Source organism: Paramormyrops kingsleyae, chromosome 5 (genome assembly GCF_048594095.1).
Source record: "Paramormyrops kingsleyae isolate MSU_618 chromosome 5, PKINGS_0.4, whole genome shotgun sequence".
Taxonomy (NCBI): Eukaryota; Metazoa; Chordata; class Actinopteri; order Osteoglossiformes; family Mormyridae; genus Paramormyrops; species Paramormyrops kingsleyae.
The window spans coordinates 33,108,796-33,127,888 of NC_132801.1; the positions used below are offsets into that span (position 1 = coordinate 33,108,796).

Below are 19,093 nucleotides of genomic sequence, written 5' to 3' on the forward strand. Positions count from 1 at the left end.
AGGGCAATGCAGCCCAAAGAGACTATACTCAACCAAATGAAATGATTTAATATGACAGTCATTCCTACTGCAAAATTGTGAAAACATTTAAACACTGATTTACAAATAATCTTTCCCGGTTTTTCAGTAACATTTAATTCAAGATTAACAGCAAACACCCTCAAGCAGGTAAAGACTCCTCTTATTTGTCAATTATTTATTAACTCACCATAAGTATTACATATTAACACTGTATTACAGCATGACACATGTATCTGTATCATTGTGCTGTGCAACATTCAGAGTGAACCCAACATTATCGCCACAGTAGAACTGTCCCAAGGACTACAGAAGTGCTCCATCACACACAGGGTTGCTGGCATCACAATAAGACCACCAGCTCCATAGATTAGTCACACGACTAATCCATTTGCAAACCAGGTAACTGCCAAGAGGCCCATTGGTAAATAAGGTATCGTCATTCTGAGATTTACATCGCAGTAAGGAGCTACCCAGGATCAAAGTCAGCAGGGATTATCCACGTGTCATCAGGGTCCTAAATGCAACTAATATACAGGATACAGTCAAGGAAGTTTCAGCTTCCATTCACACAGGTAAGGAGTTCCAAAGATTGCTCTCAGAGAAAGTGCCACTGTAGGATGAGCCAAATCAGATCCACAGAATGCAATTCAGTCCCAGCAGCTTTGTTTGGCATCTTCTCCACATGAGCAGAAAGCAGACATAACTTTAGGTCACATCAGTAGATCCAGCTTCCGCGTAAACCAGCAAAGGACCACGAAGGAGAGAAGTTTTCTTCAAGAAATGGGAAGTTTACAGGACGACTTTTGTCAATATCCAATTCAAAACTGCATGAGTGTCCCCCCCCCATTTGCTAAGGATACTTACATTTAATATTTTGAATATACACAGTTAGAAGTAAATCAAGGAAAAAGGAGAACAGCATATTAATTTTATATGTCCTCCAAAGAGCAGAGCACAATTGAAATGCAGTGAAACTGAACAGCCAAATTTGCATTAATGAATTGGCTTTAACTATTGCCCAGGTAAGGCGATCCCATAGCTGACCAACTCTGGGTGAATCACATAAAAAACTGTGACCCCAGGATTTGCTTATAGCATATCAAAGTTTATGAAAATGCCCAATTTTGCAAATTTTGGTCTTCATTTACTTTTTTGTATTAATCATTACATTAAAGCAGGGGTCTCCAACTCCGGTCCTGGAGAGCTACTGTCCAGTAGGTTTTCTATCATTCCCGGCTTCTGATGAGCCACACCTGTACTCAGGTAAATACCAGGAACAGGTGTGGCTCATCAGAAGCCAAGTGGGACAGAAAACCTACTGGATAGTAGCTCTCCAGGACCGGTGCATTAAAGGGAAAACATCTGCAAATCACAAAAATGAATTATTTTCACTAGGAATCAATTGTGGAATGGTACAATGTCAAGCGTCAAGAAATCCACAGATATCCGACCTGAAATCCATACAGGCAAGAACAAATCCAGCTGTCAGAGAAAATGAACTGTAATGTCACAGCTATCATTTTGTCCAAAACACAAGCATATACACATACATAATTCCTCACAACCTCATATATAAACAGAGACTCAGACATAAGCCCAGAGAGGCAACAAGGTATGGACTTTATAAAAAATAAAAAAACATGGCATAACCAAATTCCAAGATGGAGCTGTGAGACAAGACTCAAGATCCTTTCAGCGAAATAGAAAAAATATGTGTAACTTAGATTTCAGATTTTTCAATGTATTAAAGTTAAGAATTTTGTTATAGTAATTTCACAATGCTGCAATCAAATTCATACGAATTTAATAGTGTCTTACATTCAGTCCTGTGAGTAAAAAGCATCTTTACAGCTTTTAACTGGCATGATTTACTTATAGTGTGTCCCGGTTTTATAATCTGAATGAATGAGACGTTAATCACCAGTCCTTCCCTACCTTCTACCGAATGCTCAGGCAAGACACAACCAAGTCATACTAAAACAATTTTATCAGCCTCCCTTTGTACTGAATTGCATAGTACAGACGGTCCAAGAAAATCCAAACGATTTTTATAACATTGACACCTTAAAAAAAAACGCTGCAAGTTCTGAACACAGTATTTACATCATATCAGATCAGCCCCTTTAAAAGTCAGATCTTCTCACTGGAAAAATATTAAATCTACCAGCCAAACATGTGACTTTTAGCAGGATATAATTATACTTTTATAATTTTATACTTTTATCTTACACAAACATACCATAACTATTGTCTTTAACACTTAACAGTTGTACTGTTGACAGTGATGATGAAGATTTACAGTCACACGATGAGTCACAATGGCTGAAAATCCCTTCCCCAAAAACAGATTGTGTTCCCCTACAGGTACTAACCATTTCAAAATTGATCCCACAGGAAATTGGAACAAGGGACGACACGTGTGGATATACCATTAATCAAGTCCCTTGTTGCTTGCAGGTATTTAATTTGTATTCAATGCACAGTACGACCTCCAAACACATACATGCACACACAAAGGAGACATACTTCTCAGTGTAGATGGAAATTCGATACACGTGTGTACGTACAAACACTCACGGATCAAAACTAATGAACAATATGTTTTTTTGTCTGACGGACATTTCAATCCATTATGCAATTATGAATTATTTATTCTGAATTGTATTTTCAAAATGTTCTGAAGCACCTCTTACTGGCTATTAACCACTAAAGGCAGGAGGTCAGTGACACGTTAACAGCCCTGACCACCAATGAGCATCTGCTAAGTCAGAGGTCAAGGCCACCTCCTGACCCAGGCCTGACTACTATGTAGCCTAGAGGTCCAGACCATGACAGAACTTGACCCCCGTCTAAGCAGTCAAGCCCACCACGACACCCAGGCCCTGATGGAGCAATCCAGACTGCTGTGTTACCCAGCCCCCAACCAAGCAGTCCAGACCACCGCATAACTCGGTCCTCCCAAACAGTCCAGACCACCAGCTGACCCATCCGCAGACCCTGTAGGCCAGACCTCATCGTGACACCTCAAGCTGCAGAGGAGATAACGCATGCCTTTCTGTTTTCACGCTGCAAAGCTGGCCAGCATCATCTACATGTTCATCTTACACCCAACGCACTTAAAGATACACATACGGCAGACATATTTACTGCAAGCGCAATCACATGTACATTCTCAGACATCTATGCCTCTCCAGGGTCCATAGGAAAAATGCAAAAAAAAATAAATAAAAAACTGCAGAAAGACACAAATTGCATTCTAGTACCCATTCTGCATGCCAAAAAAAAAAAGCCACACTAAACCACATGATAAAGGTATGGTCTCGAAGTCTTCAACGACAGCAGTATTGTCCAGAGAAAAGGGATTGTTTCATAAAGGAGTGAAATTTTAGGTGGAGATTTAGCAACCTCCTTCAAGAACAGGATAAGGACAAACCATATCTCTTACATTACCAGAAAAGGCTTACAACCTTCCTTGAATTGTCATACCATCTAGAACAGCTTTCAAAGCAATAATGGACGTGTTACTGGCTTTATATTATGCTCCATACACTGCAAATATCTGGTTTAAAAAGCCTTTGGACAGAGTAACCTGCTGTTTGCGAAATTTTAAAAACATTGATTGTAAAATATCGTGGTAGTCTTTTTGGTATTTAAGGTCAACAGAACGATTTCCATCTGCAACAGAGAGGAACAGATAAGGGATTGGTTTAATTTTTAAGAATAGCAAGGAACATTAGATGAAACAAAAGAGAAAAAAAAACAATACGGCAGAACAGTTAATGTGTGAACAGGACTGTGATAGAAGCAAATTTGTACTTTAATGGGATGATCTGTAAATGAAACACTCTGGGTGAGGCCAGCTATATGGGATTAGGCAGGGGTTGGGGCTTTGGAAGCAGAGGCAATGATGGGGACAGGAGATTGTAAAAGTGGAGAAGTACTGATGAGGGTTACAGTCGAAGCTCTTTGCTCCCCCTCTGGCAGTCTGATTTGCTGCCTGTGTGTTTAAAGTGCAAATCCAGGAGGCCATGTGAGATTGTTTTCCTCCTCCATTTTATTCTGGTTCTTTTTTGTTTTCGTTTTTCACTCTCCTCCTCCTCCTGCTCTTCTGGGCTCAGTAGTCCTCAACCCAGCCGTTCTCCAAGATAAAGGCATCTATTACTTCCTTCATAGCCAGGTTGGGAATCAGCTGATCTTGGGTCAGAGGACTTCGGGTAACGGGGTCGAAATGTCCCACTCGCTGCAGCACAATGCAGAAAGTTACTTCACAGGAAGGGAACAGCGGCAATGCCAGACTGCAAGCGACACCCTGAATAAACCAGGACGACTGCTGGAAATCTATACTGTCACACTCGATGGTCCATGTCCTTCTACTGACACAATTGGCCAAGACAACATTCCCGCATACGCCAGAGCACCGCGAGGTGTGCTCCGGCTGAGCCTCTCAGAGGAGGGTAATGCCATCCCTTAAGGCCAATTCATACTTCACTTTTCTGCACGCACTCGGTCAAACACAGGGTGAGGTGACAAATCCCGTCGTCAGGGGTTTGCGCCAGACGGCTGTGGATGGTGCGCATGTAAGCCCAGTTTCCCCCCCCCCCCCCCCGGTGGAGATCGGGATCAAGCACGCATGTATGACGAAACTAACTAGGTGTTTGCTGTAGGTGATTTTCACAGACAAAAGGTCAACCAAGAAAGAGAGGAATTGTTGTAGGAGAGGCAGAGGTAACTGCATATGAAATTTTTACTCCCCGAAAAATGTATACTGTTCAGATTATTATACCGTGTTGTACTGTATTTCGGAATAGAACACTATTACTAAATCTTGGCGATGAAATTTACCAGGTGGGGGGGTGTGGGGGTGTCTGGCTCATTTTGTCGTAAGGATTTGGGATTTGAAGTTGCCATGGTGTGCCATATTACCTTAATATCGCCTAGACTAACAATATACATTTAGCCGTTTCACCATATTGCTTGAAATTGTGTTTGTGGTAATAAATCTGTCCTCTCCTGGTGTGGGGGAATATCACTGCTGCATGCATGCACAGACCGCAATCTCTGGCGTCTGCGGCCAAATGCAGTATGAACATGAGCTTACATGCACACGACCGTCTGCAGCCTGACAGGACATGCGGAAAAGTGACCTATGTTGCACTTTTGTAAGTACAGTGCACGGGTCTCGCACAACTTCTGATCAGACTCCAGCAGGATCCATCAGAGGCTCAAGCTGGCATCCACACAAATTAGCAGATAAAATTAATTCACAAGAGAAGTGTGACATCACTTAAGCTAACAGCTTACACCTAAACAACTCAAATGAGCTCTGATTTAACTGCTTGCCCTAGCAAGCTCACCACACTTGAAGCGATTTGTGTGGAAAACAACCACAGCTAAATTTAGATCAGACATACTGTGTTTTCCTACACATGCAACATACTCTAGCTTTCCCTCAACTATGATTCAGTTAACATTAAAATGAAAAGAGAAACAAGCATCTAGATATCACGCTGAGTTCAGACCTGACAATAAAAAGCCTTACAATTTAATGCGAGTATACTAAACCAATGTTAAAACATAGCGCAGGAGCCAGGGGTGGCTGTAAATGCTTTTTCGCCCACAGCCCGGTTCAGGGTAATCAGTGATGGAAGGACAGACGGACGTTTGCTCACCTGTAGATGCTCCTCGATGTCTTTGCGGTCATAGGTGATCCCACTGGGGGTGATGCACGGCTCCCTCATCAGCTCGAAACTGATCTTACCGCACAAGTAGTCTGGAATCTCACGTTTCTGCGGAGCGGGACACAGCGAGGCCACTTAGCATCACGCAAGCAGATCTGGGTGGGGGGACATGCCGACCCGAATGCTCACCTTCCTCTTCTCGTCCACCTGTGAGAAGAGCTCGTCCATGTCTGACAGGTATTTGTCCTGCCCAGGAGAGCAGCCAGTGTTAGAGACATTTTAGCATTCAGTCTAAAACGCCGGGAGGAAGTGAATACCGATGACATCCTGACAGCAGCGTATGGTACATAGAGGAGGGTCTCAGGTAAACACACTTTGGATGTGTGTGTAGATTTTATAATAACGACAATCTCACACACACAGACGCACCCCCCACAGTGCAAGCCTGCGTTCTCATGAAAAGGCCGTTTCCTTCCACCTACCGCTGGGCAGCTAAGGATCTGAGTGGTACAGCAGGCACCACTTACGTGTTTGGACTGGATCTTGGCTACTTCGCTGCGGTTTCTGCCGTCTTCCAAGCCCTCGTCTTGTTTTTTCCGCCACTCTTCCAATTCCCTAGAGCAGAGGCACAGGGAGTCTACTCTAGGGCGGTCATACTCACACTGTCGTATACACACACATCACACAACACCGTACGGCGATCAGGTCTCCGTGACATCACTGCATACAGGTTCCAGATAAAAACAAAAGCAGGCTGACAGGCCATGTGCACTAATGCTCATTGTCACGCCTCATTTTAAAACCTGGCTACAAAAAAAAAGAGCCCAGTTCCCTAGCACAACTGTTAGGAAGTGACTATCATCTGAAGCAGCTGAGGAAATTCAAAATCTGCAAACAACCTTCAATAATGCTGATGTGGGATCTATGCTTTCTAGAAGCATCATTTCCCGGTATGACAGCTACAGCTCTGATGACCACAGAGCCCTGCAGAGGGCGATACAGAGCACTGGGAGAGTGACCAGGGCAGAATTGCCCACCCTGCAGGACAGCTACATCCAGTGATGTAGATCAAGGGCATTAAATATTATCAGAGGTAGGCCTGAGCAATATGACTGTATTACCCTGGTATTTAGAAATCCTGGAAGAAAAAAAAACAGACACAGCCCAAGCCTAATTAGAGGCACTCATCACCCATGCCATCAAATATTTCAGCAGCTGTGTTCAGGCAGGCGCCTCCGGAGCCTTATGGCCACGACCGAGGCACTGAGGAGAAGCTTCTACCCCCAGGCCATTAAGATCATTAACGCCACCAATTAAAAACTAAAATAAGCTATGACTGCAACCTGCACTTAAAATATTTTCTCATATTTTCTTGTAACTTCTTTACTTTTATGTACCATATATATCTCTCTATTTTTAATACTTATTTTAAGTTATTTTAATTTTGTTACTCTTCTATCTTGTTTATTGCACAGCCTGAAGCTGAAGCAATTTCGTTTCACTGCTGGTATACCACTACAATCATGAATACGACAAATCTTGGGTTGTTTACAATATTTCTATGCACCAACTTCCCAGGGACTTTATAGGTAGATAGACCAAGTTGCTGTTTTTAGTTTCCGCTATTAGGGCTACAGCTACAGACCTAATACAGGGATTCAGAAAATTGGCAAAGAGCAGCGGTTAGGGCAGCGCCTGCAGGCCTGGGACAGGATACATGCAATGACCCTCCATTAACAGGGGAATATAAGTGAGAGCAGGCACTCGCTTAAATGACAGAACACAAAGCTCAAATTATGAAGGCAAAGAACCCAAGAATGAGTCTGCTTCAAGATGATTTCAGTAGAACCACCTTCAACAGTGCCAAGAACCCAACGTAAACATAGCGCAGATTCAAGTATATTGTTCATAATTATATTGTATAATAATGTGGAACATCGGTTTAACAAGTACTGCTGTTGCCTTGACTGCCTATTGTGTGCTTGGTAAGACTGCCTCTGTTTACTCACTTTCCTTCCTAGAAATCAAGGATATGAGGTTCAGATAAACTGAGGGTTGTTTACTGCCCTCGTGTGTGTATGTCTGGTATTGCACCCTATATTTCAAACATAGAGCTGGAACCTTGACAGATTACTAAAGACGGACTGACAAAAATAAGACTGAAAAGTTTAAAAATCAAAACAGTGTATTAGGCGGATAAGGAAAGTTGGACGGGCAGCTGAACTTGCTCACCTCTCCTTCTCAGCCAGAATTAGTTTGGTGAGATAGGCATGCAACTCGTTCTCCTGACTGATGCGCTTCTCCTCGATGCTGTTCCAGCGCTTCTTCTTGGCTATTCTGAGCGCACTGGGGATGTCATCTCCAAAGTTCAAACGCTGCTCTTTCGCCAGGTTGTAGGCTGAGAGGAGAAAAGCAGAACATGAGATACACAAGCCCTATAAACTCTTAAAGCTCTGGGACCTACGATAAAGTCAGTAGGAGTGCATCAACACCGATACTAGTATCAGCACTGGGTCCGATACAGTGCTCATGCACTTGTACTCATCCTCGTGACAATGCACCAAAGCCTATAACCGATACTACTTGATCGATCACTAATATAAACAAGCAAAATAAATGGGACCATAAAATGCCCGTAGTAATTCAAAGTACTTCAAAATTAATAAAAACCACAGCATAGCTAATGGCAAAGTGTGCTCTGCTAAAATATCTAGAGGAGGTATGAAAACAAGTTCATACAAAACAAGTAATCCAAGTAAAGAAGTATTAACTAAACATTAGAAAGAGTACAACAAAAATACCACCAGCAGCACTTTGCAGCAACCATGCAGCAAACATTAGCACGGACAGAGAAAATGTCAAAGGCAGTAAAAACAGAACCTCTTATGCAGTATATTATTCTTGCAGATCAGTCGTTAATACTGTTGGATTTAAGAGTCTTTTAAAAAAAAAAAAAAAAAAAAAAAAAAAAAGTTACGAGCCATGTATTTGATACTAAAAGCGGAGTTAACAATTGTTAGGGATGAATCGAACTATTGGCTAGTGACTGGAAATGGCTGATTTTTGCCCTGATCGGTGCTGACTGGCAATCAGCCAACCAGTCTAAATATGGCCATTTTATGAACAGATCAAGTAGTTTACCATCTAACATTACTTTTTGTTCCAAGATAGTGGTAGACAATTAGGGCTGTCACAATCAATTATATTAATAATCGAGTAATCTAGCAATTAATCTGATGACTCATTCAGCTATCATTTATATATAATATAACATAACATATGGCAACTGGCGCAAGGCAGGAAGCACCCACACAATGCAGGGTGTACACTTGGTCACACATACGGTCAATTCAGCCACTCAGGTTCACTTAAGTTTAATGTTTTTGGACAGTGTAAGGAAATCGGCCGATCCGGCACAAAGGCACCCACACACAGGGAGAATATGCAAACAGTGAGGCAACAGTGCTACCCAATGCTGTACCACTAGGCTTGTATGATGTGTGATGTACATGATGATACCATGATGATATTAACATGCAGTCATCACATTGCAAGGGCCGCGAGTCTGCTGGGTTCAAATCAACAAACTGCGCTAAAACATTTACTTAGTCTCAGGAAACCAAACTTAGCAAGCATTGCAATTTTAGTGATAGTTCCTTTTCAGAATTATCTAGTATTGGTTTAAAAAAAAATAAAAAATCAGTCTAAAGTGTACCTTTTGCTGCTGCTTTTGCATGAATACTGGATGCGATCTCCAAGACAACCACATCAGTTTTGTCCCGTTACACAGATTCATAGACTGTGTGGCCCGTTTGTGAGAAATTAAGCAAAAAAAATCAGTGAAGAGGATAAAGACAGACAAGAACTGGTCACAAAAGGCCATATTCCACTGTATGGAAATATTTTGGATTTAATAGTGACAATGAGCAAAAGTGATCTGTCTGCACTGCTTTGTGTCTGTTGGCGACTCTCGACAACACCAAGGTATTTAACAGACTCTTGGTAGATAAGTTAAAGGTAGATAAGTTCTGCATTTGACTATATAGTTCATTTTCAAATCCTAAATATCACAATACAATCTTTTTCTAATCTCATTCAGCCCTACTCAAAACACACAATACGGTAACAAAAAATAATTTATGTTAATTGGTTATTATATACCATGTTGTGCAAAATGATGCGGCTAAGTGAAGGGGTAACCTTTGTTTTAGCAGCAATTACTTTGACATACAGGATTCCCAATAAACAAAATAAACTGCCAAAGTGATGACAAAGACAGACTAGGCTACTTCCGAGGCTAAATGGGACATATATATGGCTATGGGTGAGTCCAATAAACCTGAATGTCTTATTTTAAGATGTATTTGCATTGCAGTGGTGCTGTGGTGATATTGAAGTTGCAATACTGACAGATCTGCATTCTCATTCACTTTTAATGTGAAGTACTTCCACACAAATGATGCATTTACTCTTTATTTGAACCCTCATCCTGCATGTGCCATCTACCTTCCGCCATATTGCCAAGTTGTCAAGACTGCAACAGTACAACAAAAGATCAACCTGAAACAAAGGAGTTTCAACTTAACATCTCAGTACTGTCTGTATATCCCACTTCTTTGTCTATCTGTATCAATTGATCTCAATTTAGTCACTAGATCTTGAACTAAAAACGTAATTGATCTTCTTAAATTGTTGACATTATTACACACATTCTAAAAAAACTGATCTATAATGTGGATTATGTGATATTGTGATATGACATTCTGGCCATATCCCTTACCCCTACTTCCAAATCAGTCTCCAGCAAGAGTCATGTCCCCCCGCCCCTCACCTTCCCACCTCCCAAAAACAGGCAAGGTAAAACACTTATGGGAAACATGTCTGTTGTTTGGAGATTTTTTTCAGTGTGGAACGAAGACATAAAATTTGCATTGTGTAAGACATATGCACAGAAAGCTGTCCATGGAGGAACTTGGCCTACCCCAAAAACATTTCGAACAGCCAACTTAATTCGACACATGCAGAGCCATTTTTATTTAAGTTTTTTTTTTTATATTTTGCTTCTAGAAAGTTCATTAAAGAAGCATTTTAAAAATCTTTAGTCTGCTAATTATTAAACTAATAACATTGGAACCAGTCATCAGTACTCATACTTGGTCTCAAAAAAATAATTAAAGATAAAAAAAATTAATGCATCCCTAAAAGTTGCCACTTTAGTTCAGCATGTAGTGGGAAGTGAAATGTTTTACGAAAAGCATATATTCAAGCAAAATGTAAGCTTATTTACACACAGCTACTCCTGCAGTGACACCGCTTCTTAGCTGGAACATTAAGCTCATTTTGCTGTTGCCTGGGGCTCTTTCTGACCTCTCTGCAAGTTGCCAATGGCCTCGTCGTAATTCTCCAGCTCCAGATGACACTGGCCCAGGAAGAAGTGCGCCTTGACCGATTGGCTGTCCAGCTCCAGCGCGTGCTTACAGTCGGCCAGTGCTTTGTCGTGCTGCTGCAGCTTTACGTAGCACAGAGCCCGGTTGGTGTGGTACACAGCTACGGAGGGGTTTCGGTTCTGGGGGAAGACGAGAGCTAACTTTTTAGTCATAAATATTCAGATCTGAGAGCGTATCTTATTTTGTGCGACGGGCAACACACACCATCACACTGTCAGTACTCACGATGGCTTTGCTGTAGCACACCGCCGCCTCCTGATACTTGCGGTTGAGGAAGAGCCGGTTGCCCTGCTCCTTCAGCTCCTGCGCGGAGGCACTCTTCTCAGGGCTGCCCGCCATCTTCTCTGCCAGCCCTGTGACACCCTCTCCACCTTCCTTCCCTATCCTGCTCCCCGTGTCTCTGGCTGGGTAGTTGCCACCTCCGTGTGCCACCACACCTAGCCAAGAAAATAAGGACATAAATACGGGTAACAGACGGAATATTCTGGCCTGATGTATTATGCAACACTATTGCAAATAGTTGCTGAAATGACACCCCCCAATATCATCACCAGACTGCAACTGAAAAATTTGCCCATTTATTCCAGCATATCCCACTGAAGCAGTACAGGTGAAGGACCTCACTGAAGGGTATTACAGCTGACTGGGATCTGGACTGGATGTCTTTGGTTTGCAAGTATGTATCCTGTTTATGACAGACATTGCTGGCCACCGTTGAACATCGATTAAATTTTTAAAAACGCAGATATGTCAGATTCTCAGTTGGATACAAATGTTCCGTTTTCGCTCGGTAACATCGACCCTGGTGCGTCGTGATCGGAAGAACACTCTCACTGCGCCTCAGAGTGCAGGATTTGCAAGTTTTATTCAAATAAAGACTACGGGGGAAAAAACTTGGATCTTGCCACGAAGGGGGCGGCAATTTCCGGATACAAACAGCTAGTTAAACCCACGCGCTGGTTTTCTGGGAGCGTATTATTTGATGTTCTGCATTAATTAATTAATGACCAGCTACCCAACTAACCAGCATGGGTGTCCCGTTTTAGCCAAATCAACTCGAAAAACACGCGGCTTTTCGGAATAGGTAACATTACAGGTATTACCGGCATCAGCAACACACCATCTACAGCTTATCAGCATAATAAAAAATAATGATCTTATACCGTAATTTATGTATCCTTTAAACAGGTATCGCTAGGTGGAATGTCTTCTGCCGAAAGTGGACAGTTATACAAATACCATTGGCATGGCAAAGGCTGGTAATGTTAGCCAAGCACACGGCTGAATCTGAACCAAATTAGCAACACGAAGCTACTTCAGTCACCTAAACAACAAGGTTAACATTTTGGTTTTTCCCACTTATATTTTTAGACCTGACTGAGCGAAAGTACCGCGTTTCACCCCTGTCAATCCCGAAGGTGTCCTTACGCCAGCTAATTCGGTGAGGGATGGTCACTCCACTCGGCCGGCGTTGCTCCCTCTCTAGGCCGCCGTCGACACAAGGAAAGACCGAGGTCTCTTTCTGATGTGTGCGGCCTCAAAGGACTCCGCTTTTCCCTCTCACCCTTACTGCTTTTTTAATAGAAAGAATCACTCAGTGCCTCGGAAGGTAGATGAAACACACCATACATCACGTCAGTCATTGATATATTCCTCGTTTTTCCCCCTTTTAAGAGCTCGTCACTCGGTGGCCTAGTTGATGGCTGCCTTAGCGGCGCCGTGTTTTCACGATGACGCAGGCGCGTCAGGGAAGTGCTAGGCTGGGATAGGGCAGACTGCCCGCTGGGTTACTAACCAATCAGGACAAAGTAATCTGGTATTTTACGAAGGTATTACAGCAAATGCCCTGCTGCTGGTTATGTTTTGTTTCGAGTTTATCTGGCGTACTTTGAGTGCTTTTGAAAAAATAATTTCAGGTTTTAGGTGTGAGTGTGTGTGTATATGTGCGTGTGTACCCTGTGCAGTGCTGGGGAAGTCACTTACAAAAGTAATCCATTAAAGTTAGAGGTGGATAGGTCAAGTCCAGAAAGTACAAATCTAGACCAAGGTTTTTTTTTTCCAACAAACCAGTTGAGTATGAACAGTCACACCTTCATCAAGTTTCGTACACTTGTTCCGCTTTGACGGCTGAGAGGGAACCCAGGGAAAAGAAAAGTAGACACTTGCTGACATTTCGAAAGAACAAATGAATACCCCTATATTCACACCGTCACAAAGAGGGATACTGCATGTCCTTGTGATTAATTCCTCCGTGATTGCACTTTTATCTTTAAAGAGCTACAGTGTTTTGTGCCTTTTGGGTTTGGTGCATATTCACCTGCATGTTTTGTCCTGTTACGACATTGATTATCACCATCATTGAACTCTTTCAGATTAATTTAATCTTGAGGATTCTGAGCATTATGGGGGGGATGACTTTACTCTCGGATGTCTGTACTGTCACCCATGATAGTTTTTTTCTGCCTCTGTCTTTTTTCTTTATTTGCTTGTTCAAGATGCTTTTTTGCAGTGCTCACTGCTGTGATGTCCTGTCAGAGCCTCATCATGTACTCCATCGAAGCAGTGAGAGACAAACTGGCTAACAAAGGTACCTCTCTGAATATCTGGCCAGATGTTTTAAGCTCCTGGAGGCCTCTGTCACCTGCATAATCCTCATTTCGCTCACTGGGTAAGTTGAAAATTCTGACTTGTACTGGTGCATCTGGGTGTACGTGATATCGTTCTCCCCATTACCCCGTTCATCATCGTCGTGAACATCCTCACATTGCTGAAAAACTGCCTGCCCCTCTGCCTGAGGAAATTTGTGATCATCTTCCTGGTTGTCACAGTGTTGCTGTACATAACTACAGCCATCATTTGGCCAATCTATGGCTTCCAAAGCTTCTCTCATCCTGATGACTGCACTGTCCACAACTGCATATAGAACATCTTGTGTTCTGTCACTGTTGTGATGTATGTTAACGTTGTGGACCTGACTGTGCTTGGCATTTGTGGCTTCTAGGTATGACTGTGTGCACTGATAAACTGACGTCTCCCTGTCACCCTTGCAGCTGATAGGTGTTTCCCCTGCGGCTGTTATTGGGGTTGTTGTTTCCCAGCACTTGTCCTTCCTCCTCAGCCAAAGCCAAAAACTCCCTTTCTCAGCTTCCTCTGCCAGCTCTTCTTCAGGTTGCCTTCTTCAGGTTCCCTCCGGTCACTCCTATGTCCCTCAGAAGGCGTGTGGTTGACAGCCCTACATAGCCTCGGCCTCAAACTTCCACTGGATAGATGGTAGTCTATCCATCCAGCCAACCATCTAGTACTCAGCAGCCAGCTCTGAGTACTTGGCCTTTTTTCGCTCATAGGAAGCCTCGATCCCCTCCTCTGCTGGTATCGTGAGCTTGATGAGGAGCACAGATTTCACTTTGGTGGACCACGCCACTATGTCAGGGCGGAGAGATGTAGTAGTGATCTCGGTTGGGAAACAGCTGCCTATCGAGGTCAACTCTCATGTTCCACTCCTGGTCAGGGGAAAACGGCCTAGGTGTTTCCTTTGGCCTAATATTCCTTCTCCCCCCACCTTCCACAACAAAGCTGATGAGGCTGTGATTCTCTGCAGGTGGTTCCCCTTTGCTACCCTGTCGACGGCTCTCCAGCACCTCTGCTAAGTTCCTTAGGACCTGGTCGTGGCGCCATCTATAACATCCATGGGAGAGTGTGATCTTACAACCTGACAAGATGTGCTGGAGGTTTGCATTAGGGGTGTTGCAGAGTGTGCAGCATTCCTCGCTCCCGAACCACTGGTGAAGGTTCCAAGGACAGGGAAGCGTGTCATGTGTTTGTGCGGCTGTTAAGCTGAGCCTTGCCTGCGGGATCTTCCAAAGATCTGTCCATCTGATGTTTCGGTTGATGACCCCATCCCAGGTCGTCCAGCTTCCTTGTCGGCCCTCTGACACGGCCTTGATCTTGTAGCGCTCTTCCTCCATCCTTGTCACCGCTGCCACCACCATCTCCGTCCTCTCTTTGCGGTTGGCCTTGGACCAGAACCGTGGCGCTTCTCCCCACCCTAGACCTGCTCTTCCTGCTTGGACTCTGCCGACAATCTCCTAATGTTGCAGGCGACTGATGGCTCGGTCTACCTCAGTTTGTGCGTTCCACGTCCAGCCTGTCGGAATCTTGGTGTTCACATTCCTTACGGTTTGGTCAGTGGATTCTCTCAACTCGAGAACCAGCCTGGTCTTTTCCTGCATGTAGCCCAAACTGATGGATTGAAGCGGCAGCTGGAGGGTGTTCCTTCCAAAGAGGCCTGTTTCAGAGAGGCCCCATGGCAGCCCCAACCACTTTCTGATGCACGAGTTGGCTTTTCCATCCATTTTACTTGTGGTGGATGAGGGGATATCACTCATTTTCAGCGGCCACAACACCCTCCTGTAGAGTGTAAATTGGTAGCACCAGACCTTGTACTTCCCCGGAAGTTGGCTTTGGTCGATCTTTGCCAGACCTTCTGAGAGCTGTTTCATTACGATTCTCCCCATCTGTTTCTTCGAAAGCTCTGCCTCCCCAGGCTTTTAATGGGTTGCTCAGAGAGGAGTGGTATTTTCTCTCCCCCTACGACGAAGATGGTCAGTATTGCAACTTCAATATCACCACAGCACCACTGCAATGCAAATACATCTTAAAATAAGACATTCAGGTTTAACAGACTCACCCAGTAATGCATCATTAGCCATAGATACATCCCATTTAGCCTCTCAAAGTATTTTGCTTCCTGTATGTCAAACCATAGCAGCACCCAGGGAGCTGGGGGTTAGCTCAAGGACCCAAGACATGCACACACTCCCACCCACCCACACCGTAAATCATTCATCCACTTTCTGTAACCACTTGTCTGGTTCGGGGGGGGGGGGGGGGGCGTTTCCCAAGCCTATCCCAGTGGCTACAGGGAACAACCCAGGACACCAGCCCCTCACAGACATATACCAATGACACACACATGCATTTCTATGGCAAGACTGAGGGGAGACCAGAGTAGCCAGAGGACACCCCACAATGACATGGGGAGAACATGCAAACTCCACACACATGCAGCCATAACAGGGACTTGAATCTAGATCCCTGGGGTGTGGGGCAGCAATGCTAACCACTGCACCACCACACTATAAATGCCATTCCTTATTATTTCTCATACCAGTCTGCTTTGTAATATAACAAGGTCCTTTACCCTTAAAACATATATATAACTGTATGGTTCTCTGGAGAGTAGGAAGTAAATGAGCAGATAAGTAAATGACACTAAATGACTGGGTGAAATGGATGTGTAATGCTAAGTGTGCTGTTTCAGGTCCTGGGGGATGCTTGCTGATGTTCCCATAAACAAGGTGTTCAGGCCTAATCACTCCGCTAAAGCTAAACGACTCGCCGAATGGGCAATTTGCATTGGATTCTTGCAATTACTCTTAATTAGGAGCATCAACAATTATGGGAAGTGCTGTCCTCTGAGGTGACTGGACAGATTAAAATTTTGACTCCACTGCTCTTCTGTCTCAGCCTTTAACAAGTGCTTTTCTTATGCATCATTAAGTCCATGTTTTTTAATAGCAAATTTTCCTAGTAGTTTTGTGAGTAATCGGATGTGTCAATCTGTAAATGTCATGCATATACATGGGGTCTACTATATTGTGATAAAGATGCTGTATTGTCATTGTAAGTACAATGACAATACAGCAGATGCAGTTAAACTTACAATTGAATAGAATGCGAGGCACAAAATAGAATCAGAGAATAATATATATATAGCCTTGTAAAAAATTAAGAGAGCACAGCACAATTTTTTGTTTCACTCATTTCTCAATTTATGGGTGTGTGGCTGTGAATAATATGTACTTTTTTGCAAACTGAAGCCTGGTTCTTCCCGGTTTCTCATTAATAAAGGGCTTCTTCCTTGCTTTATGGGAGCCTGATGCAAACTATCCTAGCAGTGCACTTCACACCTGCGCTTAATGTTTCCCATTCCTTTTGAAGGTCACTTGATGTCATCCTCCGATTCATGAGAAACTGTTGCATAAGTTAATGGTCATCTATGGCATCAGAAAATTGCTTCTGTCCTCTACCTGGCTGGTTCTTGGTCATTCCCAGTGTCTCCAGCTTCACCTTATTCTTGTGTACTGCTGTCTTAGAAATTTTGAACCTGGAAGCAGCCTGCTGCTCAGTGTAGCCTCTGCCAGCAGAACCAGGATTAAACCAGGATTTAAAAATGCAGGTTTAAAAATATAGAGTGGTCTCAATTTTTTCCGTGGCTGTATTTGTGTATTTAAACCGCTTAAACTCTACCTCTGTGAAATTGCTCACCCACCAACTTACCAGCACCTTATTGTGGGTATGTGTGTGTATATATATATATACACACACACCGAGTAGTATGCAAAAGTTTGTGCACCCCTCAATAAATAACATATTTTGGTCATTTTTTTATGGAAAAGATGTAAACACAGTCTCTGTAGGAAATGGAAAAAATGCACAATATTTTCACGAAACATTGATGCATAGAAAATAAAAACATTATTATGGCACTCTGCAAAAGTTTGGGCACCCTAAGAGTTCCAAAGTCTCAGATTATTTTTTATAAGGTTTCAGACCTTAAAATAACATCAGAAATATTGTGTAGACATTGTTAATGTCATCACACCTGGAACTGGCTGTTTTTAATGGAATATCTGCATAGGTGTACAGAGGCAACAATCAGCAACAATTAGTCCTGTGTTCCAGTGGAATGTTGTGTTTGCTAATACAAGTTTATCATTTTAATCATTTGAAAACCCTTTTGCAATTATGCTAGCACAGATGAAAATTGCTGTGCTGATTAAAGAAGCAATAAAACTAGCATTTTTTGCGTTAGTTGAGTATCTGGAGCATCAGCAATTGTGGGTTCGATTACTCTCAAAAAGCTCAAAATGGTCAGAAACAAAGAACTTTCTTCTGAAACTCATCAGTCTATTCCTGTTCTGAGAAATGAAGGCTATTCCATGTGAGAAATTGCCAGGAAACTGAACATCTCGTACAATGCTATGTACTACTCCCTACACAGAGCAGCACAAACGGGCTCTAGCCACAACAGAAAGAGGAGAGGGAGGCCCTGGTGCACAACTAAGCGAGAGGATAAATATATTACAGTGTGTAGTTTGGGAAACAGACGCCTCATAGGTCATTAAATAGTACCTGCAAAAGACCAGTCTTAACGTCAACAGTGAAGAGGCAGCTCTGTGATGCTGACCTTCTAGGCAGAGCTGCAAAGAAAAAGCCAGATCTCAGAATGGTAATAAACAGAATAGACTGAGATGGGAAATGAACACAGACACTGGACAAACTGCAACGGGTACATGAATCAAAGTTTGAGGTGTTCAGATCACAAAGAACGTCTGTGAGATTCAGATCAAATGAAAAGACGCTGGAGGAGGGCTTGATGACATCTGTGAATAATGGTGGAGGCAATGTGATGGTCTGGGGCTGCTTTGGTGATGGTAAAGTGGGAGATTTGAACAGGGATCTTGAAGAAGGAAGGCTATCACTCCATTTTGCAACGCCATGCCCTGTGGACGGCGCCAATTTCATCTTACAACAGGACAATGACCCAAACACAGCCCCAAACTATGCAAGGACTGTTTGGGGAGGAAGCAGCCAGCTGGTATTCTGTGTACAACGGAGTGTCCAGCACAGTCACCGGATCTCAAGTCTATTGAGCTGTTATGGGAGCAGCTTGACCGAATGGTACGTAAGAAGTGCCTATAAAGTCATTCCAACTTCTGGGAGATGCTTCAGGAAGCAGGAGGTGAAATTTCATCAGATAATCTCAACAAACTGACATCTAGAATGCCCAAGGTCTGCAAGGCGGTAATTGCTGCAAATGCAGAACTCTTTGACGAAAGCAAAATTTTAAGAACACAATTATTTTAATTAAAAAAAATATATTAT

At 43.1% G+C, this 19,093-nt stretch overlaps 1 protein-coding gene across 4 annotated transcripts; it reads right to left on the minus strand.

Moving 5' to 3' along the window:
* Nucleotides 1-181: 181 nt before the first annotated feature.
* On the minus strand, nt 182-12,900 carry stub1 (STIP1 homology and U-Box containing protein 1). Of its 4 annotated transcripts, none has more exons than XM_072712597.1 (8): nt 12,538-12,900; nt 11,372-11,583; nt 11,067-11,265; nt 7,932-8,097; nt 6,227-6,314; nt 5,889-5,945; nt 5,691-5,807; nt 182-4,261 (listed from the first exon to the last, which is right to left on the minus strand). In XM_072712597.1, exons 2-8 carry the CDS (start codon nt 11,483-11,485, stop codon nt 4,136-4,138), a joined length of 867 nt encoding a protein of 288 aa, XP_072568698.1. In that variant the 5' UTR covers nt 11,486-11,583; nt 12,538-12,900; the 3' UTR covers nt 182-4,135. The 4 variants fall into 4 exon arrangements, with proteins under 4 accessions (XP_072568698.1, XP_023674923.1, XP_023674922.1 ...); XM_023819155.2 differs by having other exon boundaries at nt 12,575-12,899; XM_023819154.2 differs by having other exon boundaries at nt 12,771-12,895.
* Between the last annotated feature and the right edge of the window lie 6,193 nt (nt 12,901-19,093).

Excerpts from the sequence above, each read along its gene's own strand:
- stub1 (XM_023819154.2), bottom strand. Across the intron at positions 11,266-11,371 it reads TGTGCTACAGCAAAGCCATC|AACCGAAACCCCTCCGTAGC; the intron begins GTGAGTACTGAC and ends GTCTTCCCCCAG. Across the intron at positions 5,808-5,888 it reads AGGTGGACGAGAAGAGGAAG|AAACGTGAGATTCCAGACTA; the intron begins GTGAGCATTCGG and ends CCCGCTCCGCAG.